Below are 22,941 nucleotides of genomic sequence, written 5' to 3'. Positions count from 1 at the left end.
ACCTAGCTGGTCATCATCTCTCTCCGCATTTCTTTTTTTTTCCCCAAATGCTGGAACCACTGGACTCACATCTTTAGGCTCATTCCTCTCTCAGTCTCTAGGACAAACCTGCATCTTAGGCGGGAAAACTATAAGTTGTAGCCCAATGCTGTGGGAGTCAGCAGTAAGTTTCTGCTGAGAGTCTGTCTCTGGTCCAGTTTCTCAAATCAGATAACTGGGCTTTTGACTGATGCTGAGTTCCTATGTCCAGATCTGGTAATGTAGCCCTTCTTTCCCACGCTTTGCCTCTTTTTCCTCTGCTGGGGAAGTCCTCTTTTTCTCTGGCAAGCACCCTCTTACTCATCCTCCAAGAATATTCAAATGTTCCATCTTCTATAAAGGCTTTAGAGATCCCCACAAATCTGTCCCTAACTTCTGCTTCTAACCTTTTGTAGCACTTCAGATTGCATTGTATTTCATCTTGTCTACTGGCTTGCTTAATCTAAAAGATGGTGTGTTCTATCTGGTAGGTAGATGTCTTACTCAAACTTTTATCTCCAATATCTAGCCCAATAATGAAACTTAATAAATCTGCCTGATAGCCCAGTTTCTAAGCACAGAATTCCTGCCTCGATTTTGCCAACATCTCTCCCACTTAGGTGGGTGACATATCTGATCACTGATTTTCCTGGAACCAAATACCCCTTTGGCTATCTGAAAATCAGCTGACAGCTACCAGAAGCTAAAAGAAAGGCATGGGACAGATTTTCTCTTAGAACCTCCAGAAGGAACCAGTCCTGCTTTTTGAATTCTAGCCTCCAGAACTGTAGGAGAGTCTCGTGCTATCCCATATCTCTCTTCTGAGGTGCTTAAGGGTACGTTGGCCATACTCACTGTACCAACGTAATGGCTATTGGCTCCACCAATGGCTATTTTCACAGAACTATGGTTTTGCCATTGCATTTAGTTAGCAGAGCTGAACAGACTGAGGGCAAGGGTGCCTTCGTTTTTGAACAAACTATGATAGAAACCTGGGTTGAGATAGAAGGAATATTTTGTGGCCCTCCAAAATCACACTATGTCTACCTTGGTTTTTTTTTTTTCCCTTCTAATCTGTATTTGTTGCAAATGTTCTATAGTTTATTTAGGTGCTAAGGTGATAAGTTGTGATGTATTAATATTTTCCTCTTGTTTTGTACTTTAATCAATAGTGGGCATGAGATAATTGTCCCCCCAAAATCCTGAAGTAGTGCTCTGAGTTCATTGGTATGACACAGGAAATGGGTCTGTGCTTCTGCCCAGCTGAAAGCACAAAATATCCCAAGATCCCAACCAATTTTTTTCTCTCCAATGGGTGTTTTTAAAAAATCTTTTCCTTTCACTCAATAGGGCAGAGAACAAAATGAAGCTGCTGAATGGAGAACATAGAGCACTCAGGTTAGAGAACACTTAAGTATACAAAGAAGTGTTTTGTTACCTGCAAGAACAAAGTACCTCGGAGTACACAAGGCCTTGGCAACGTCACTGATAAACACTGGAAAGGCAACTTAATGCAAGCAGGACAGCAAAAGCTGAAAGATTTTCTTTAAATAGTAATACAAGCCCTCATTCAAGGAAACAAGATCCCAACACAGACTGCAGTAAGACAAGAATAGCATGGCACACCCAGGAGTGGATGAGGGGTGCTTGGAAAAATATTCGAGCCAGAACACAGACTATTCTTATGGCCACACTAGCGAAGGATTTGCAACTGTCCATAGTGAGGAAGACTGGAAATGAAGATGAGCATCTCACTGTATATCTTTGTAGCTTATTGCATATATTTATGTTTGGTGTAGCACGAACTTCATACACACAGCTCTCACTTCACTGAGTGGATTCAGTTAATCTTTTGTTGGCTTCTTAAAATCCCAAATTAAAAATTTCCCCAGCTGATGGACACAGGTAAAATTCAGAGTAGACAAAATTGAGGACTTTCAAAAAGCTGTTCCATCTAGATGTTTGGCACGTTACACTTCAGAACAAATGGCTCCTGGCTGGGTAGTAGAATTATGACACCATAAAAACAACCAACTGGCTGTTGAATTTTCTGCCTTCCGCCTCAAGGGGATTATGACATCAGATATAAAGCAGCCAGTCATGCCCTTCCCTTTCCTTTCCTTTCCTTTCCTTTCCTTTCCTTTCCTTTCCTTTCCTTTCCTTTCCTTTCCTTTCCTTTCCTTTCCTTTCCTTTCCTTTCTCCTTTCCTTTCCTTTCCTTTCCTTTCCTTTCCTTTCCTTTCCTTTCCTTTCCTTTCCTTTCCCTTCCCTTCCCTTCCCTTCCCTTCCCTTCCCTTCCCTTCCCTTCCCTTCCCTTCCCTTCCCTTCCCTTCCCTTCCCTTTCCTTCCCCTTTCCTTTCCCCTCCTTTCCTTTCCTTTCCTTTCCTTTCCTTTCCTTTCCTTTCCTTTCCTTTCCTTTCCTTTCCTTTCCTTTCCTTTCCCCTTTCCTTTCCTTTCCTTTCCTTTCCTCCCCTTTCCTTTCCCCTTTCCTTTCCCCTCCTTTCCTTTCCCTTCCTTTCCCTTCCTTTCCTTTCCTTTCCTTTCCTTTCCTTTCCTTTCCTTTCCTTTCCTTTCCTTTCCTTTCCTTTCCTTTCCTTTCCTTTCCCCTTTCCTTTCCTTTCCTTTCCTTTCCTTTCCTTTCCTTTCCTTTCCTTTCCTTTCCTTTCCTTTCCTTTCCTTTCCTTTCCTTTCCCTTCCCTTCCCTTCCCTTCCCTTCCCTTCCCTTCCCTTCCCTTCCCTTCCCTTCCCTTTCCCCTTTCCTTTCCCCTCCTTTCCTTTCCCTTCCTTTCCTTTCCTTTCCTTTCCTTTCCTTTCCTTTCCTTTCCTTTCCTTTCCTTTCCTTTCCTTTCCTTTCCTTTCCTTTCCTTTCCTTTCCTTTCCTTTCCTTTCCTTTCCTTTCCTTTCTCTTTTCCTTCCTCCCCACTCCTTTCTTTCTTTCTCATGTCCTGTTGTTGTGCTGGGGACATAAAACTAAATAAACCTCTCTCCTTTCCCTGAAGAAGCTCACAAGCTTATATAGGAAGCAAATAAATATAATACAGTGTGATAATTTTAACAATATGAGCAGGTCCAGAAGTTAAAGAGAGAAAACATAAAGGAGAGAGCGATGTGCTCTGAGGTCTTGCGGCTGGGGGTGGGGGTGGGGGTGGGGGTTGGGGGGTGTTAGAAAAGGTTTGTCGGTTTGAGCTGGGTTCAAATTTATCAAAAGTGCAACTGTAGAGAAATTCCTTGTTTATTTACTGGGAGTTAGAAATAGTCGTTATTCCAGCCAGCATGCAGAATAAATGGCAAAAAAAGGGCTCGACTTTTGGCGATTGGCTAATGCTTTCAGAATTAAGATTTGACCCAAACTGAACTGTGTACCATAAATTGGAATAAAAGGCGAGATTTGCTCAATCCTGAACCTAACCAGTATGGGAGATAAAACAGCATGAAAGGCCAGGCGCGGTGGTTCACACCTGTAATCCTAGCACTCTGGGAGGCTGAGGCGGGAGGATTGCTCAAGGTCAGGAGTTCGAAACCAGCCTGAGCAAGAGTGAGACCCCCCATCTCTACTATAAAATAGAAAGAAATTAATTGGCCAACTAATATATATAGAAAAAAAATTAGCTAGGTATGGTGGTGCATGCCTGTAGTCCCAGCTACTCCGGAGGCTGAGGCAGCAGGATCGCTTGAGCCCAGGAGTTTGAGGTTGCTGTGAGCTAGGCTAACACCATGGCACTCACTCTAGCCCGGGCAACAGAGTGAGACTCTGTCTCAAAAAAAAAAAAAAAAAAAAAAAAAAAAAAGCAGCATGAAAGACTGTCAACTGCAGGCTTTCTTAGTGTTCATCTAATCCACGCTCTTCATTTTATAGATGGAAAAAAATGTGGCTCAGAGTGATTAAAGACTTACATAAAGTCACGAGAATTCACTAACTGGCAAAAGGTGAGATAAAGCAACAATGTCCACGTACCATGTTTATTGTTTTTTGAACTTCTCCAAAAATTGCCTAGTTGATAATGTCTTAAACTAATTCAATTGGGACAAAATTTGAGCACCAAAATATTCTCCAAATAGAATCTTTAATTATCTGACATTTTCTTTCACATGCAAAGAAAAAAAAAGCAGGGTTATCAGCTTTATAAAATAAAATATCAACCATGTTGACTGCATGCTTGTAATTTAAAGTCCAGGGACTCTGTAATCAGCAAGGTAAACTACGTGCACTCCAGGCTCTTACTCTCTCTCTCTTTTTTTTTTTATTTCGGCATATTATGGGGGTACAGATTTTAAGGTTTCAATAAATGCCCATTTCCCCCCTCCCCCCAAAAGTCTGAGTCTCCATCATGACCATCCCCCGGATGGTGCACATCTCACTTATTATGTATGTATATACCCGCACCCCTCCCCCCTGCCCATCTTACTCTCTTTTTTTTTTTTTTTTTTTTTTTTTTGAGACAGAGTCTCGCTTTGTTGCCCAGGCTAGAGTGAGTGCCGTGGCGTCAGCCTCGCTCACAGCAACCTCAAACTCCTGGGCTCGAGTGATCCTTCTGCCTCAGCCTCCCGAGTAGCTGGGACTACAGGCATGCGCCACCATGCCCGGCTAATTTTTTATATATATATCAGTTGGCCAATTAATTTCTTTCTATTTTATAGTAGAGACGGGGTCTCGCTCTTGCTCAGGCTGGTTTCGAACTCCTGACCTTGAGCAATCCACCCGCCTCGGCCTCCCAAGAGCTAGGATTACAGGCGTGAGCCACAGCGCCCGGCCTCCATCTTACTCTCTTAAACTGCTATTCAGTACCCATCAAAAGCTCTGCAGAGGGGACCATTATTAAGGTCCCCACTTATGAAGATATCCACTTATTCCTATAGGTATGGAAGTTCTACGGTGGCTCACGCCTGTAATCCTAGCACTCTGGGAAGCGGAGGCAGGAGGATTGCTCCAGGTCAGGAGTTCAAAACCAGCCTGAGCAAGAGTGAGACCCTGTCTCTACTATAAATAGAAATAAATTAATTGGCTAACTAATATATAGAGAAAAAAAATTAGCTGGGCATGGTGGCGCATGCCTGTAGTCCCAACTACTTGGGAGGCTGAAGCAGAATGATTGCTTGAGCCCAGGAGTTTGAGGTTGCTGTGAGCTAGGCTGACACCATGGCACTCACTCTAGCCTGGGCAATAAAACGAGACTCTGTTTAAAAAAAAAAAAAAAAAAGAAAAAGAAACAATCATATCAAGATTGTTTCTATATTTTCTAAAAAAAAAAAAAAAAGGTTATTAGGGACCTTTCATCTATGTAGGTTGTTCTATACTCTTTGAAAAAGGATAAACATATTTTAGAATTGGCCAGGAAAATGTGTTTCCATTAAAAAATCTGGTATTTGTACTTGAGAAATCAAATAATCATAATCATAAAAACTAATTTTCCTTTCTTCTTTGGCTTCCTCTAAGTGCAGAAACAAATGTAAAATGAGGCTCAATCTTAGTTCATAGGCATAAATTTGGGCATATTTGCTTTTTCCCTTAAAAATATTCCTAATCTAACGCCATCTCAGATACTTTTTTGGAAGTAATGGAGGATAAATAATAAATACATGAAACATTTGCTCTGTTTGGAGTCATTGAGTGGAAGATCTATGCTTCTTTGTTGTCGATAAGCACAAGTTCCTGCTATGCACAACACTTCCTCCTGAACCAAGCTGTACATGAAATGACTACAGGCCTATGGGTCTTGACTCTAGTTGTGGGGCGAGAGTATATGTAGAGATAAATAATACCGGGTAGCATATTCTAAGGTGATTTCAAAGATCCATTCTATCTATGAGACTCTATAAGTCTCATTATTAAATTAGTATGGACATTTAGCCAAAGCATGTTCTGTTTTGAGTCAGCGGCTTAAATATGGATATTTTGGCTAACTTGTTTTTTTTTTTTTTTTTTTTTGAGACAGAGTCTCGCTTTGTTGTCCAGGCTAGAGTGAGTGCCGTGGCATCAGCCTAGCTCACAGCAACCTCAAACTCCTGGGCTCAAGCGATCCTTCTGCCTCAGCCTCCCGAGTAGCTGGGACTACAGGCATGAGCCACCATGCCCGGCTAATTTTTTTATATATATATCAGTTGGCCAATTAATTTCTTTCTATTTATAGTAGAGACGGGGTCTCGCTCTTGCTCAGGCTGGTTTTGAACTCCTGACCTTGAGCAATCCGCCCGCCTCAGCCTCCCAAGAGCTAGGATTACAGGCGTGAGCCACCGCGCCCGGCTGGCTAACTTGTTTTTGAGGATGGTAAAGTTTTTGGGTAACTGCTTTTAGTAACGTTTTTCTGTATAAATTCTTATGAAACAATTCATGCTCATGGTAGAAGTTTGGAAAATCAGAAAAGTATAAACGAGCAATTAAAATCACCCATAATCATACCTTGAGTTCACATTGTATAATTTAACACTATATATAATTTATTATTCTGCTTTTCCCCCCTTAACATTATATAATGAAAATTTCTAGATACTAGGTATTCTTCAATAACAAGATTTTTATTGTACAACATTTCATTGAATGATTTGCTCAACCATTACCCTATTGGAAATTTAGATTGTTTCCAACCTATTTTTATTTATTAAGTACTGTCACCTACATTCCTAATAATAATGATCATAGATTTATAGAGCACTTACTATAGCATATGCCAAACATTGATCATCTGACATAAGCAAATGTTCCAATTTATTTTTTATATAAATAAGTAAATAGGACTCTTCAAAGATTCCAATCGTCTATGAAATATGCAATGATTAGCTCCAAATTAAGAAAACTGAGGTTTTTCTCAATTCTCTTCCTTCTTCCATATATATATATATATATATAATTTTTTAAAAGGAAGATGTCTAATGAATATTTAGTTATTCTCTTTCCCCCCCTTAACATTAGTAATTATTATTCTACTCTAATAAAATAGCATGTTGCACCCTTGTAGTCCTTATTTTGTGGTCCACAGAAAATAGCAGGAACACAGGCTCCAGAAATTAGCCTTTCATGTTCATTGGCAGACAGTAAAACCATTGTAATGAAGAGAAATAAAAACAAGAGGTGGTGAAAATGCTTAATTTTACAATACTTGGATACGTGCAACGTCCATGGATTTACAAGTACCTAAAGAAAGGCAACTGAGTTAAGCTAGCCTAGCTAGCTGAGTCCCTGCTCCATCCCCTCTGTTCTAATGAATAGATGAGAATGATTTTTTTGCTAGTGTGTGAAACAAGGGCTTGCTTCTAAAAAGTGCTTAACGAAGGCTGAAACGGTCCATTTCTTAAGCAGCTCACAGCATCACCGTAAATGACGGCACAGTACACTTTTGCAACAGTGCCAAGCCCAGGTCTGAACTTTTCACAAAGTCCCAATTAAGAGAATTCGGGATTAAATGAAGCTTGATAGCGCCTGATGACTCTTAAAAAAAAAACATACTAAAATACAGACTGCTGCATCACCCTAAAAAGGGGTGAATAATGTACATGGATTAGAGTCTGCTGATTCTAAAATCCCGCACGCCTGAGGCATTAACTTTAATGTGTGAACATCCAGGGGCCAAAAACCCACTGCCTTGGGCCACCCAGCCCAGCGGGTCAAGGAACAAGGCGAAAGCCAGAAGACGTAGGGAAGCATTGGAGCTTTAGTGACAGCGAGCCGCACGCGGGTGAACCCCGCGTCGTGACCAAGCATTAAAAAGGAGCGGGAGGTGAAAGAATAAAGGCGAGGGGGGCAAAGAGGTGATTTCCCGAGAGACAGAGCTTAGCCCCGCAGCACGTCTGTGGGGAGCCAACTTTTTTGCTTTTTCTGCACGTGCGAGGTCACCCGGGTGTGCCCCCAAGCCCGCGCCGCGACCCGCGTCCCCGTACCGGGGGGCGGCGGCGCGGTCATCGGGAGTCCTGGCGCTCTCCAGCCCCGGCCGGGGCCCGCGTGGCCGTGGCTCTGGCGCCCTCGCCTTCGGCCACCAGCAGCAGGAGCAGCAGCAGGAGCAGCAGGAGCAGCAGCAGCAGCGGCAGCGGCGGCGGCGGCGGCGGCGGCGGCCACATGGAGCGGCCTGGCGGGCGGCGCGGGCCTGGCGGGCGCGCGGGCCGGGGCGGGGCGGCGCCGCGTTGCCAAGGCGCGGGCCGGGCGCGTCCCTGGCAGCGGGCCCGCCACGTCAAGGTTTGTTCAATAATCGCCGGGGTATTTATGGCCCGGGCCGGGGCCGGCGGCCGGGGAGCCACAGCAAGACCGCGCCGGGCGGCGGCTGAGGTGCGGCGGCTGCGGCCCAGGGCACCTCCCCGCGGCTTCCCGCACCCGGCCCGGCCCGACCCGGGCGGGAGGACGATGGCAACACCAGCCGCGCTCTGAGCCCCTCGGGAGGAGAACACCCTTCCCGCCACAGCGGCCGCTCCCGGTCCCCTCCGGCCCCCTCAGCGGGGCCGCGCGGAACAGCGAGCATGGCGGACAACCTGAGGAGACTGGTGTCGAGCGAGTGCGTGCGCACGCTGCAGGAGAAGCTGTGCTGCTGGCTGGAGGAGTACAACGTGAGTCCGGGGGTGGGGGGACGCCCCGGGGGTCCCCCTCGGGTCCCCGCACGGCCACCCTCGGCGACGCTTCCTCAGGGCCGCCCGCGGGCGCCACTCCTGACGGGGACCCCGGGGGAGGAAGGGCCCGCGTCGGACGCGGAGAGGCCTAGCCAAGCGCGGTAACCAAGGACGCCGGCGGCCCTAGCGACGGGACATCCCCGCGGTCCCCGCCGTCGCCGTCGTCGAGTTCGGTCCCGCGTTCCCCATCCCCCTCGCCGGCGCGACCCGCGAGAGGCGCCTGCCCCCATTTGGTGTCCTTCTTTTCCACGTCACCCCTGCTCCTGCCTTCCCGCCAGCCTCCCACCCTGAGGCCACCCCGGGGGTTTTATCTGAAAAAACGGGGTGTGGATGGACATCCCCTCCCCCGCCCCTCCCCCAGAGTCATCACCCAGAAGTCACAGAGACGTCGCCTGTCAGCGTGGCTCGCTTCGCCCGCGCGCTGGGCCGCGTGACAATGAAGGGACACCGAGGCCGAGGGGCGTTTGTTGGCCAGGCCTTTGTAAGAAGCCAGGCTTCTGTCGTCAAACCCGTAAACACTCTTCCAGTCGCGTTAATCCCTGCCGCCACCCCCCTCCAAGTGGAACCCCAGTTTGGAATTTGCTTCGAATTCGGTCATTCCGCCTTAAATACGAGTGTCCCCTTGTCACACAGCAAGTGGAACTGGCTGTGAATTGGAGTTAGCTCCCCCAGGTCCTGGGTCTGGCGCTGCGTTGAGCTGGCCGAATGATGGGGACAACTCATTTAACCTCTTTGGGTCCCAGCATCTCATCTGTTAAATAAGAGAGATCAGGCCAGACGATGTGTCAAGTTCCTTTTTAGGATTTCAATTTTTTTTTTTTTTTTTGAGTCTAGATGGGCTTGTTTCTGAGCTCCTACCTGTCCCGGGTCCCTTGGGCTTCCATTTCTACCATGAGCATGAATTGTCTCATAAAAATGTATACAGAAAAAAGTTGCCAAAAAGCAGTTACTCCAAAAAACTTTACCACCCTGCAAAAAAAAAAAAAAAAAGTTAGCCAGAATATCCATTCACCCTTTACCCAGGGCTCCGGAAGTGGAGAGGGACAGCTTTCTCCTTAGCCTTCCTTTCTGGTGTGTCCTGCTTCCTCTCTTTGCTCCCTTTTAGAGAAGAACCAGCGCTGACCATTCCTTCTCCATCAAGAATTCAGGAAAATTAAAAATTATCTCTTTATCCCCAAAGGCTTGGGTCTCCCTCCCCCCCCCCTAATTTTAAAAGCACACCTACTTGCTACCTAGTCTGAGAAAGTTGTGAATAGCAAATTCTAATCCATGCCCAGTATTCACCCTTTTTTATTTTTATTCGGTGGTCTGACTGAACTCTGAGGAGGAGGAGGGAAGGATAGAGGAAAGAGCATGTGCAAGAAGGCAGGGAGGCATGGAAAAGCGGGCAGATTTGGGGTGGGGGCAGGGAGGAGCTGTGAAGAGTTGAAGGCAGGGAGTGGAAGCGAGATGACCTGGAACTAACTGGTGGGCGGCTGGTGCCAGGTGATGAAGAGCCTTGGGTGGTGCGGTAAAGGAGTTTGAACTTTCCCCTGAGGACAATGGGGAGAAACAGAAAGCATTATGCGGGGAGGAGGCATGTTTGGATTATGTTCTAGAAAGGTTGCTCTACTTGTTCCATGATGGAGAAATTAGAAACTCCAGGGAGAATGAGTGGGGCTGGGTGATACTTTAGGCAAGAAATTATACGAATTAACGTCTCATAAACCATCCTGGCATGTTTAGTAAACAAGGTCGAAGACTCTGAGAATGGTCCTCAAGGTTCATGGAAGAGTATATGGTCTTCCATGTGCCCCAAATTTATCATGCAACGTTGGTATGGTTTTATTGATCAACTAACTCTACAAAAGGCTCAAATAACCTTATATGCAGAACTGAATTCTGATTACCTAATTACTCCCTAGAGATGGAAACATGATAAGACAAATTAACTTTAAAATGTTAGCTTTATCTAGAGGAAGTCAATTCTGGGCTGAATTCTTTCTCCCTCTGAGATGCTTTTGTTTTCCTCAGAGTCCTGTGGACTAAGCGAGTTAATTTGGGTCAGATGCTGTGAGATTTGTTATTTTTTAAACATACTCTGTATAATTATAGTAGCAAGTGGTTAAAACTTACTCTACCCTTGATAACCCCATCTCCAAGATAGGATAAGAGTACATTTCTTAAAGTAAAATAATAGACAGCAGGACATTGCAACCTGGAAACTCTTGATTATTAAATTTTAACATGTGAGTGGGTATGGTGGTCAGGGCTGGTAATGCAAGGAGGCTTCCTCAGGCGTTGCTCTTCTGTTGTGTTCCAGAAATCTGCACTAGCAAGTGAAAACAGCATAGAAAAGAGATCTTAAAGAGGGGTCTCGTCTCTTTGTTTTAGAATAATCTTTGTGGTTGAAATAGAAGCCACCTCTATGCCTAAATGTGCCTGGTTCCTAGCACACAGAATGTTGTTGTGGTTGCCATGGTGAGATCAAACAGACTCCCCGCCACTGTTACCCTCCTTCTTAGTCAACATACTATATTATTTGACTTCTCTTATTTTCATCTTGGACAAGCTTGTTAATGTAAACATCTTCATTGTTCAATACTTAAGGAGAATAAATAATGAAGGAAATCCAGTGGAAATACCAACCGTGGGTCTAGACACTGTAAAAATCTAGTGGAGAATCCTAATAGAAGCTTTGCTAAATTGTTGGGAGTATACATACATAAGCCTTTTTCTTATATCTAACATTCAGTACTTTGGTTTGAAAACTTTGTGGTTGAGTTTTTGGAAACTTTTTCTGATGTAGAAAAGTCAGCCACACTCTAGAATAGAGGGCCGTTTTAGGAACAGGGTACTTGAAGGGCCGCCCACGTATGGGACTGCCACCTCCCTAGAGAAACAACTGTAGCCTGTGATAGCCAGCATGTGAAGAGGCCTTGAAAGCTTCCAAAGAACTTCCCTCACCACCCTGTATTGCCCTTAAGCTTTCCAAAAGCCAGGGAAATCAGCAATAGTGTGATGAATCCTTTTGCACTATTAATTCTTATCTAACGTATAGGAAGCAAGTTTTGTGTGGGTGAGACTGAAGTTTCTTAAAGTGGAAATTGCTGTCTCTTGTGCTGAAATTGATGGGTTTACATAGCTTCCCGAACTGAAGATGGAAAGTTGATTAAAAACATGTACTGACAGTTTTATGAATTGAGTGACAAGCGTATTGATCATGTTTTCCCTCTCTCTCTTTTTCATGCTGCGGAAGTGATTGAAGGTGAGGAATAGAAATCGGGTATGAGAACCATTGGTGGAGAGCCTGGGAGGACCAGGCTCTCGTGGGGGAAAGAGCTGACTGGACGCTGAGGGTGATCGGGAGTACAGGAAATGAGAGGGACCTAAGGATTGGCGGTCCCTTCAGACAGGGGCCACATGTGCCCGAAGACTGGGACAGAGGAGAAATGAGGCAGGGTGGGTCAGATAGAGGCCTATCATGGAGGACCTTGGAAATTAAGCAACATGTAGGCTCCATGGTTCTGGAGCTTCTGTTTGGGCAAGAGAGGGGTGGCCTTGAGGGGTTGGGAACGAAGCCACTGCCCTGCTGTTCTTCCCCGCACCATGGAACTTCTTGGAAAGGTAACCTGGCCTCCTTGCCTTTGCTTCTTCAACTCCTATTTGCTCCTCCAACCCAGTGCAATCTGGAAAGATCTCAAGCACCCCGCCCCCCTTCCTCCTGCTATAACTGCCCTCATAATGGTCGCTAGATACTGCCCGATGGTCGGTCACATCCAGCCCCCCTTTTTCCCCAGCCCTTATCTGTCTTCTTGATTTCTCTGCATCGATGGACTCTTGTTAAATGGTATGGCTTCAGCTACTTCCCAGATGTTGGCAGCTCCCAAATCTATCTCCAGCTGGGGCCTTGCCCTGGAGCTCCCGACCTGGGTGGCCACCTGCCTCCCAGACAGGGCCACGTGGCTCCACAAGGCCCACCAGCCCAACATGAACCAAACGGAACTGTCCGTCCTCTCTGCGGGCTTGCTGGGTCTCCTCTCGTGGCTGGGTAGTGGTTTCACAGTCCACTCTGTGATTTTCGTAAAATGCAGAGCAGATCTGAGCACGTCATACCCTCCCTCCCTTGCCTTGGCAGATCTTTTGGTGATGGGATGAAGCCCAGAACCCTTCATGTGGCAAGATCTGGCGTCTGGACTCCTACTCACTTTCCCTGATGTACCTGCCGCTTCCTGGCCTTGGTACCTGCTGTTCTCCTCTTGAAGTTCCCTTCCCTCTCCGGGTCCCCTCTTCGGGGCTTCTTTTGCTGTTCCTAGAGTTCCCTGTCCATGTAGAGCACTTAATATAAACGCACTCTCCACCCCACTTCCTCAGCTGCTGAGTGCATGGACAGCAGGCAACTTTTTCTTTCTTTTCTTTCTTTTTTTTTTTTAGGTGTAGCTTTGTTTCCTGAGCTGCCAGGCCAGGTCCTTACATATAATAGGAACTCAGTGATTTATGAATGAAGGAATATGGAGAGTCTGTGCTTTGGAGACAGTATAATTAGTTGCTATCTTCGCTCTATGTACCTTGTGCGCATAAGTGTTTAATAGAATAATGTGACCCTATTGCAAATTGAGTAACTTGTGCAACGCTTTGTGTTGGAAGGTGCAGCCTGCTGTGACATGTCTTGGAAACGGGAACTGTTTGGCATGGTGTATTCTCTTCTGTTATTTAAGCTGTGTCTACAAACTCATTAGACCAACACTCTTTGGGCAGCCACTAATGGAACAGGCACCCGGCAGGGCAGAGGAGCAGATGGTGACAATACCACAGTGATACTCCCATTTATGCTAGGCTCTGCACTTGACTTAGCTCATGAGATCACCTCCTTCCTAAATACGAGGAAATGGAGCCTCATGCTTAAATGTCTCTTCTAAGGGAATAGAGCTGATAAAAGGATAGTGGATTTGAGCAAAGGTCTGTCTTATCTCTAGGCCCTGGCTTGTTTCATGTGGTAGGTACTAATTGTTTAGCACCTTCTGTGTCTGAGGTGCTGGGACATACATTATTTAGATTTAATCTCCTAACACTCAGCAAGGCATTGTTGTTCCATCATATGGGCAGGGGGTGGGGGGGAGGGGAATGGGCTCAGAGAGGTTAAGTAACTTGTGCAGGACTGCACAGAACTGTGGCAAGCTGCAGAGCTGACGTACCCAGGTCTGCTGGCCTCCCAAGCTCATTCTCTGTCCACTCAGCACATGGCATGATCTAGGCAGGGGGCAAGAGGCCTGGAAACAGGTCCTTGAAGTTCAGGGTGATGAGGGCGGGTATAAAACAGCCAGGGCAAGGAGCCGCGGGTTCCACGAGGAAGGAATAGAGATGGCTGTTCAGGCCACGGGCTTTACATGCTCTGATCGTGGCGACATTATGCTGTTAAATCATTCATTCGCCAGACATTGTTTGGGCCCTTCAGTTTGCTAGGTTGCTAGTGGCAATTGATATACGAGAAAGACAAGGTCACTTTTTAAAAGAACTCATGGACTTGTGGGAGGAGAGAATAGAAGAGTGAGAAGGGGGGAAAACGGCTGTAGGAGGGATCCACGCCGTGAGGGAGCTAGTCACCAGGGCCCGCTGGCTGGGCATGGAAAGTGAACTGGCTGCCCTCTTAGTTACAAGTCCGTCCCATCTCCATCCCACCCACATCCCACCCAGGCTCTGTCCTGTCAACCTCTCTGACCTTCTGTGCTTCGGCCACATTGACCTACGTTTGGTCCACAAGGGTCGCCAAATTTGTTCCTGCCTCAGGGCCTTTGCCCTTGCTGTTCCTGCTAGCCGCCATGCTCTTTCCCCAGTGCTTTGCTGCCCTGAATCTTCTCAAGAGTCCCCTCCTCAGGGGGCTTTTCCCTGGCTGCCCTCCCTATTCATTCTTATTTTATTTTATTTTTTTGAGACAGAACTCACTCTGTTGCCCGGGCTAGAGTGCCGTGGCATAAGCCTAGTTCACAGCAACATCCAACTCCTGGGCTCAAGCGATCCTCCTGCTTCAGCCTCCCGAGTAGCTGGGACCACAGGCATGCGCCACCATGCCCAGCTAAGATTTTCTATATATTTTTAGTTGGCCAATTAATTTATTTCTATGTTTAGTAGAAACAGGGTCTCACTCTTGCTCAGGCTGGTCTCGAACTCCTGACCTCGAACGATCCACCCGCCTTGGCCTCCCAGAGTGCTAGGATTACAGGCGTGAGCCACCACATGTGTCCCTGTCCCTATTCATTCTTTGTCTCATTGTCCAGTCCTCCCTCTCCTCCCAGCACTAACCGTGATCTAAGAATGCAGGCTCTGGGACCAGCCTGCGTGGGTTCCAATCTCAGCTCTGACAGTTTACTAGCTGGGTGGCCTTGGACAAGTTACCTAGCCTCTCTGTGCCTCAGTTTCCTCATCCGAAATGGGAATGATGACCATAGTACTTCTGTCTCATAGTGTACCAGTGCAGGGATTAACTGAGTTTATTCATGTAAAGCACCAAGAGTACCTGGCGTATAGGAAGTATATAATAAATACAAAGTGAGTGAATCGTCTCACTTGCATTCATCCATCCAAAACATGCTGAGTTTGAACAATTAGACGCTATAGAATGCAGGGCTGAACAGGACGGGCACGCTGTCTGTGCTCCAGGAGTTTACTGCCTGTCTGAACCATTTCCCTTGTTGACGCAGATATGCCTTTTATTCTCTGTCGTACCCTCAATCCAGCAATACCTCCTTGCTGCTGAGAAGTAGGGTTCTCTGTGCACATACAATATATGAATTGAATTTCTGTGGAGGACAGGAACCAATAAAGCAGATAAACTGGGCAGTGATGTGAATTGTGTTGAATGAATTTGTTTATGAATGAATCTGTCTATGAATTTGTCTATTCACTTTATAAAGGGATTGTTGGTGGGGTTCTACTGAGTAGGATTATTGCTATAAAAAAAAAAAACACCCAAATCTCAATGGCTTAACACACACACACACCGACTTTCTCAGTCGTGTAACAGTTCAGTGCAGTGTTTGGTCAGCAGCCTTACAAATCTCGTGGCTCCAGCACCCCAGTCCTCTGCTGGCCCCTCTGCATCTGGCTGACAGATGGGGAAAGAGAAGGACAAGAATCGCCCAAGACATTTTCTTCTGGGCAAGGCCTGGACAGGGCACACTTCGCCTTGCGTCCCAGTAACCAGAACTCAGTTCCACGACCACAGGAACTGCCAGGGAAACTGGGGTAGGTTGTCTAGTTGTGCGCCTGGGAGCAAAGGGAAGAAGGTTTTGGTGACCACACTGCGGTCTCTGCCAGCAGGAGCACACCAGAGCGGGCAGCCGTTGGGCCACGTGAGGCCCTTGTCCACCTGCAGTGGGCCCCGGAGCGAGGGAAGTGCCCTGATACCTATTGTTTTGCCTTCACAGACAAACACGTGCGATCAAAATCTAAACATTTGCCTTGAACTCATTGAACAAGTTGCCAAAGTGCAGGGACAGCTCTTTGGGATCCTGACAACAGCGGCCCAAGAAGGTGAGAACGGCCTTGCTCGCCCTCCAGCTGTCTCTTCTTTTCTCTCTCCGCTTCCTGCTTTCCCGTGTTCTCTGATGGAGTTTGCGCGGTTAGTTTCGTGTCTTCCGCCGACCTGCCGTGTGTCTTCTTTTAGGAGGACACAATGACGGCGTGGAGACGATCAAATCACGCCTCTTGCCCTGGCTGGAGAATTCCTTCACTGCTGCTTCCATGGGAAAACCTGTCGACAGCAGGGTCCCCTCTCTGCAGGTAAGGATGCTGAGGGACAACCCCTGACTTTCTGCAACAGGGAAATGAAGCTCATCGGAAACTCCCAGGATGAGAAGGAAACTTAACCCCAGTAGACGGGCAGAGAGTGTCCACAGTTTGTGATTGACATTGGTGGTTTCCATAGGGCAGTGCCAGTTTTTGCAAAGTTGGAGACCGGACTGGAAAAGAACACGAACCTTCTTAAGGCATCACGTCATAATGTCTGAGCAACCAACACATCAGTAATGTTACTTTTAGATGTTTATAGGGATTAACCCAACTTCTTTTCTGAAATGGCAGGCTTCAGTGCCGTCCCTTCTGAGCAAGAGAGCCTTAGAGATAGTAGTGGCCGAGGGATTCCTGCGTGGAGATCACCGGGCGGAAAACCAGTCCTTCTATGGCCCTCGGGAGATGGCTACATTTTATGTCTCAGTTTGCTTATTTGTTGAATGGGGACAATGATTTTGCTGACCTAATAGTGTCACTGTGAGAATTAAATGTGACAAGTACATGAAACAACTTGGCCAGAGCCTAGCACATGGAAAGTTCTCTGCAGACATCAGGTGTCATTAAAAAATTTTTCTCACTGAGGATTTTTGGATGCTTCTCAGATTTTCACCCCCTGGGGGTGCCATTCTCGGTACAGAGATGTAGGATGATGCTTCAAAGGCTTTTTATTTTTTTAAATTGAAGTGTAATTTAGGTTGATGAGTTTTGATATATATATATATGTATCTCCCTGATGTACATATATCCATGTAAACGCACACCCTGGTTGAAATATAAAACATTTCAATCATTCCAGAGCATTCTTTGTGCCACCCCCAGGGCACCCAGTTTTCTGATTTTTTTTTTTTTTTTGAGACAGAGTCTTGCTTTGTTGCCCAAGCTAGAGTGAGTGCCGTGGCGCCAGCCTAGCTCACAGCAACCTCAAACTCCTGGGCTCAAGCGATCCTCCTGCCTCAGCCTCCCGAGTAGCTGGGACTACAGGCATGCGCCACCATGCCCGGCTAATTTTTTTTTTCTCTATATATTAGTTGGCCAATTAATTTCTTTGTATTTGTAGTAGAGACAGGGTCTCGCTCTTGCTCAGGCCGGTTTCGAACTCCTGACCTCCAGCAATCCACTTGCGTGGGCCTCCCAGAGTGCTGGGATTACGGGCGTGAGCCACCCACGTACTCAGAACCGTGTATTACGCACCAGACTTCTTTTGCTCAGCCTAATGTATTTTGTAACATCCATACCATGTCATGTGTTCAGATTATTTTTTGATTCGTGTATCTTTCAGGACACATTTGACAAGGAGAGACATAAAGATTCTGGCTCTCGGGATCGAGACTTACAACAGTTAGACTCCGATTTGAACTCGACCCGTAATCAACTCAACAAGGTTCAAGACGAGTAAGAGGAATGCAAGTTATCTTTTTCCAAAAAGGATTGTTCTCAGATTAATTACATTTTAAATTTGAAAGGAGAATAATGGCTTATGTAAAATGTGGGCATTTGCAAATAAGTAATATAATGTGTGTGTGTGTGTGTGTGTGTGTGTGTGTGTGTGCGTGCGCGTGCACATATGCATGTGTGTGTGTGCGCGTGCGCGTGTGCGTATGTGCATGTGTGTGTGCGTGCGTGTGTGTGAGTGTGAGAGAGAGAGTTGGAGGCTGTGTCCTTGAATTTGAATCTCTCTATTATTTTAGGACTCCTTGGTTTCATAGGCCATCATCAGCCCATATCATAAACAAGTAAAGGTTGTTAGATGAAAACCTATCATTTGGGAGGCAAATTTTTAAAAAAAGAGACAGAAGGGAAAGAGTGAACGGGGGTGAAAGGTCAGGTCAAGAGGAAAACTAAGAGACAGAGCAAAAGCAAGATGAAGCTGGCTGCATCTATCTGATCATTGTTCTCACCTTGGGGAACATATACGCCTGGCTGAGGGTTAGAGTTCGTCTCCTTAAGAGATGAACAGTTCAAGATTCTGGAATAGCTATTAGGTATAAAAATGTATTGTTTAAAAAAAAAAATGAAGCAGTGCCGGGCAACAGCAGATCTCAGATGGATGCTGTGGGCAGAGCCAGGGGAGTGATCTTAGGCAATCACCGCAAAGAAAATTGCAGACTTTGGGCTTGTGCTTGAGGAAGGCATGCAGATGGGTTTGACGTGCCTAACAAAAGTCCCTCACTAAGGTGTTCCTCCTACCACAGCATTGCGCGTGCTGGCGTGAATGGAAGAGACAGCAAGGAGGTGGTTTTTTTTGTTTGTTTGTTTGTTTTTTAAACTAGTGGAGGCTTGTAGTGGGACAACATGTGCTGAGAGCTCCTTCTTCCTCCCCAAAAGGAAAACATCCCTGTGGATTTTGTTTTGCCCGATTATAAAAGTTATCCAAATTTCCTTCTCAAAATGCACACAGCAAACAAAAATATAAAGATGAAAATCACCACTTACCTCATCTCTGCTAACATTTTGGTCTGTTTCACTCCAGACATTTTCTCTTTGTGCGCCTGGGCACACACACACACCTCCACACCCCCATCCATTTTCCCAGTTGGGATCATAGGCAGTGCAGTTGTGTTACTGCGGCAGTCAAAAGTTACACACGTCATATGCAAAAAGGATAAAATGTCCAATTTACTTCAACTAATGTCAGCTGAATTTGGAGTGGGGGAGGAGAATCCTTACATTTGCTACATTAAAGTAACACAGGCTTTTTTTTTTGGTTTATTGGCGTCCCTTTTGTGTAAATATTCATTCATTCCGAGTGCAAACTTGCATTAAGACTGGTTTTTGTCCTCTCCTGGGGTCTCCTTTCCCCTCGTCCTTTTTTTGATTGGCATCCAGGGGAGGGAGGCTCGCATCTTCTCCCGGTGCGGAAGGCAAGGGGTTTTGGTCTTGTCCTGCTCTCTGGGTTCTTGCTGGCCTTGGTTCCACCTAGACACCAGTGTCTTGTGCTGGTGCTTGTGCTGAGCTGTGCCTTGTCTGGTCAGGTCTCCTGGGACATTAGCTGGCAACTGCTGCAGGCGACCAGGGCCCCTTCATGTGCCTTTAGTTGTAAGGCAGGACTCACAACGTTGCTGGTTCTTGGTGACCGTCAGCACCAGTACAGGCCAGGACTTCCCTCTTCTTTTTCTTGTTACAATGACTCTGTTTTTGAGTCAGAGTCTCACTCTGTTACCCTGGCTAGAGTGCCGTGCTGTGGCATCAGCCTAGCTCACAGCAACCTCAAACTCCTGGGCTCAAGGGATCCTCTCGCCTCAACCTCCCAGAGTGTTAGGATTACAGGAGTGAGACAGAAGCACTGTTTTTTTTTTTTTTTTTTTTTTTTTTGAGACAGAGTCTCACTCTGTTGCCCGGTCTAGAGTGCCTTGGCATCAGCCTCGCTCATAGCAACCTCAAAGTCCTGGGCTCAAGTGATCCTTCTGCCTCAGCCTCCCTAGTAGCGAGGACAACAGGCATGCACCACCATGCCCGGCTAATTTTTCTATATATTTTTAGTTGGCCAATTCATTTCTTTGTATTTATAGTAGAGACGGGGGTCTCGCTCTTGCTCAGGCTGGTTTCAAACTCCTGACCTTGAGCGATCCTCCCGCCTCAGCCTCCCAGAGTGCTGGGATTACAGGCGTGAGCCACCGTGCCCGGCCAATGCATGCTTTTTTGTAAAAAAAAAAAACATTTTTATTAGAAAATACTTTCAAACACAGAAAATTTGCAAGGACAGTACTAAGAACACCCACATATCCTTTTATATACATCTCCCCCTGTTTGCTCTCTATCTGTGTGTACACACTCTCCACCCACCCCAACTGTCTGAAAGCTGTCTGCAGGAAGGGGCTTGCTGCTTTTCCCTGGATTTCCTAGTTTTGTTTGGTGTTAACCCACTTGTAGTTCTTATTCTATTTTTTTAATTTAAGGTATCACAAATGATGGAGCTGTTCCCCTGTTCTATAGTAGCCATCTCTCTCTTCCTTCTTTTACTCTCTGCTCACATGTCTCCTAAGGCCCTGGAGTGAATGGCCCAGCCAACGAGGCTCCCTGTGTCTAACCTTGTGCTGATGGGTTGGTTCTGGCTCAGTTCCAAAGGTGCAAATCCCAATAACACAGGGCTGATGGGCTCGGGTCTGCCTAGGTTTGACGGAACTCCAGACAGTGGAAGACCATGGGACTTTATGCCTGGACTTGGGTTATGAATCTCGCTTTTCCTCATCTCCTATATCTGATCTATTAGAACGTCCAGTTGAAACTGCCTCCTAATCTCTCCTGTTTGTCCTTTTCTTTCTTTTCCGCCACCACTGCCCTCTGCCATCTCTTCCTTCCTTCCAACTGGCTTTCTTACCAGCTGTCTTCCTTCCAACTGGCTTTATGCTTCCTGCTTCCATTCATGCTTAACTACATTTTCTGCTTAGCAAATATATATATATATATATATATATTTTTTTTTTTTTTTTTTTTTTTACGGTATCTTGTCACCCTTCTTATTAAAAGCTGTTAGTCTCCTTCTTTTATACCTAGAAAAAAATTCTAGATTTCTCACCAGGCTCTTGCAGCAGCCTGCCGGGTCTGGCCCAACCTCTGCACCTCCCTCATCCCAGGTCAGTCTCCCTGACCCGGTCTACTGCCTACTTCCTCACCGTGAGGCCTTTGCCTGAAAGAACTTTCTAGTCTCCCACTGGCACTTTGCATGCATGGCTCTTTATTATCCTTCAGGTCTCAGCTTAAATGCGACTTTCTCAAGAGTCTGACTTGTGCCGTGCATTGGAAGGTCTTTGTTCTCCCCGTCTTCAATTCTCTTTCACAGTGACCTGCTTTTTTCGTAAGAGCACTTACCACAACTGAGAACTCTAAAAAATGGACTTGCTTGCACGTTTCTGATCTGCCTCCTCTGCTAGACCGAAAGATCCAGAGGATTCTTGTCTTGTATTGCTATTTTGACACTGTTGTGTCTCCAGCACTGAGCATCATGCCTGGCACGTAGTCAGTTCCCAATGATCTGCTCAGTGAATGAATAAATGTGTAACAAAACATTTAAATAGAATGCTAACCTGCACGAAGCAATTCTGGCACATGAATGTTCTTCTCTTTCTTCTCTCTGCGTGTCATCCAGGCATGTGAAATGAGCATGTATGTTTGCTTGTAGGTGCTGGGAGAGAAACAAAAAATCTTCTTTCTTCTTGCTTATATTTTCCTTCCTTTCTTGGCTCATTTTCTTTTCTTTTCACTTTCTACAGTTTTCTCTTGATAAAAAAAATGTTTATTTTCCCATATTTACTTTTTAAAACCTGTAACATATTCGTATTTGAATTAATACACTCTAATTTCATTGCAGCCTCCAATAGCTATATGTAGGAAATTAATGCTACTTTGGCTTTCTTTTAGGCTTTAAACATTTTGTTCATTCATTCATTCATTCATTCATTTTTCATTAAAAAACAAAAAGATCTCCCATGTGACAGGCACTGTTGTAGGTCCTGGGGGTAGGGATATAAATAAAATAAAAATCCTTGTGCTCGAGTAGTTACAGCATGAATGTAATGAGATAGATGGGAGTGGAGCTCGGGAGTAGGGGAGACACACTTTGCTTAAGATAGTTGGATGGTAGGTGGAGTGGGATGGATAAGTGGGCATTTACAGGAGGAGAAGGAGGGCGTGGGGTGGAATTTTGGGTAAGTATGTGATTGGTTGGGATCCTCAGGATTGATAGGGATCTTGATAGCCTATCATTTCTCAGCCTGCTTCACTGTCTAGGTGAAAATCCCAGTGTTTTTACCTTCTGCTGTTCTTCCATGGAGAGGGAAGGAGGAAGGCTGGTGTGAGTGCAGAGGGCAGATTTACTCTCTTAGCCCCAGGACTGGTGTGATGATGCAGGGAGGCTGGGTCAGGGAACAGGGAAGTCAAGAAACAGGGAAGTCAAGAAACCCCAAGTCTCACTGGGGGCAACTTCATTGCGAACCATTGGTCTTCATCCAATGTCTTCCATCTCACTCCCATTTTCTTTTTTTTTTTTTTTTTTTTTTTGAGACAGAGTCTCTCTCGCCCCTGCTAGAGTGCAGTGGCATCATCATAGCTCACTGCAACCTCATAACTCCTGGGATCAAGTGATCCTCCTGCCTCAGCCTCCCGAATGGCTGGGACAAGAGGCATGTGCCACCACACCTAGTTAGTTTTTTCTGTTTTTGGTAGGGATGAGGTCTTGCTCTTTCTCAGGCTGGTTTCAAACTCCTGAGTTTAAGCAATCCTCCTGCCTCGGCCTCTCAGAGTGCTAGGATTACAGGCCTGAGCCACTGAGCCTGGCCTCATCCCACTCCCATTTATTTTTACTTTTATTTTTGAGACAGAGTCTCACTTTGTTGCCCAGGCTAGAGTGAGTGCCATGGTGCCAGCCTAGCTCACAGCAACCTCAAACTCCTGGGCTCAAGCAATCCTCCTGCCTCAGCCTCCCGAGTAGCTGGGACAACAGGCATGTGACACCATGCCTGGCTAATTTTTTCTATATATATTAGTTGGATGATTAATTTCTTCCTATTTTTAGTAGATGGGGTCTCGCTCTTGCTCAGGCTGGCTTCGAACTCCTGACCTTGAGCAATCC

The 22,941-nt window shown here is 46.1% G+C and overlaps 1 protein-coding gene across 3 annotated transcripts in view; it reads left to right on the top strand.

Annotated features, from left to right (window-relative positions):
* Window positions 1-8,220: 8,220 nt before the first annotated feature.
* The window catches only part of SPATA18 (spermatogenesis associated 18), a 31,836-nt gene continuing 17,115 nt past the window's right edge, over window positions 8,221-22,941 (top strand). For all 3 annotated transcript variants that reach the window (XR_001155152.3, XM_012768762.3, XM_012768760.3), the window contains exons 1-4: window positions 8,221-8,546; window positions 16,010-16,115; window positions 16,249-16,364; window positions 17,653-17,765. Coding sequence is in view for 2 of the 3 variants with exons in the window: in XM_012768762.3 (XP_012624216.1) it covers window positions 8,460-8,546; window positions 16,010-16,115; window positions 16,249-16,364; window positions 17,653-17,765 (422 nt within the window). In the remaining variant the exon portion in view is untranslated. The remainder of the gene's footprint in view (window positions 8,547-16,009; window positions 16,116-16,248; window positions 16,365-17,652; window positions 17,766-22,941) is intronic.

This window comes from Microcebus murinus, chromosome 26 (assembly GCF_040939455.1).
Source record: "Microcebus murinus isolate Inina chromosome 26, M.murinus_Inina_mat1.0, whole genome shotgun sequence".
In the NCBI taxonomy this organism is placed as follows: Eukaryota; Metazoa; Chordata; class Mammalia; order Primates; family Cheirogaleidae; genus Microcebus; species Microcebus murinus.
Note: the sequence above shows the minus strand (reverse complement) of the source record. Positions and strands in the feature narration are given on the sequence as shown.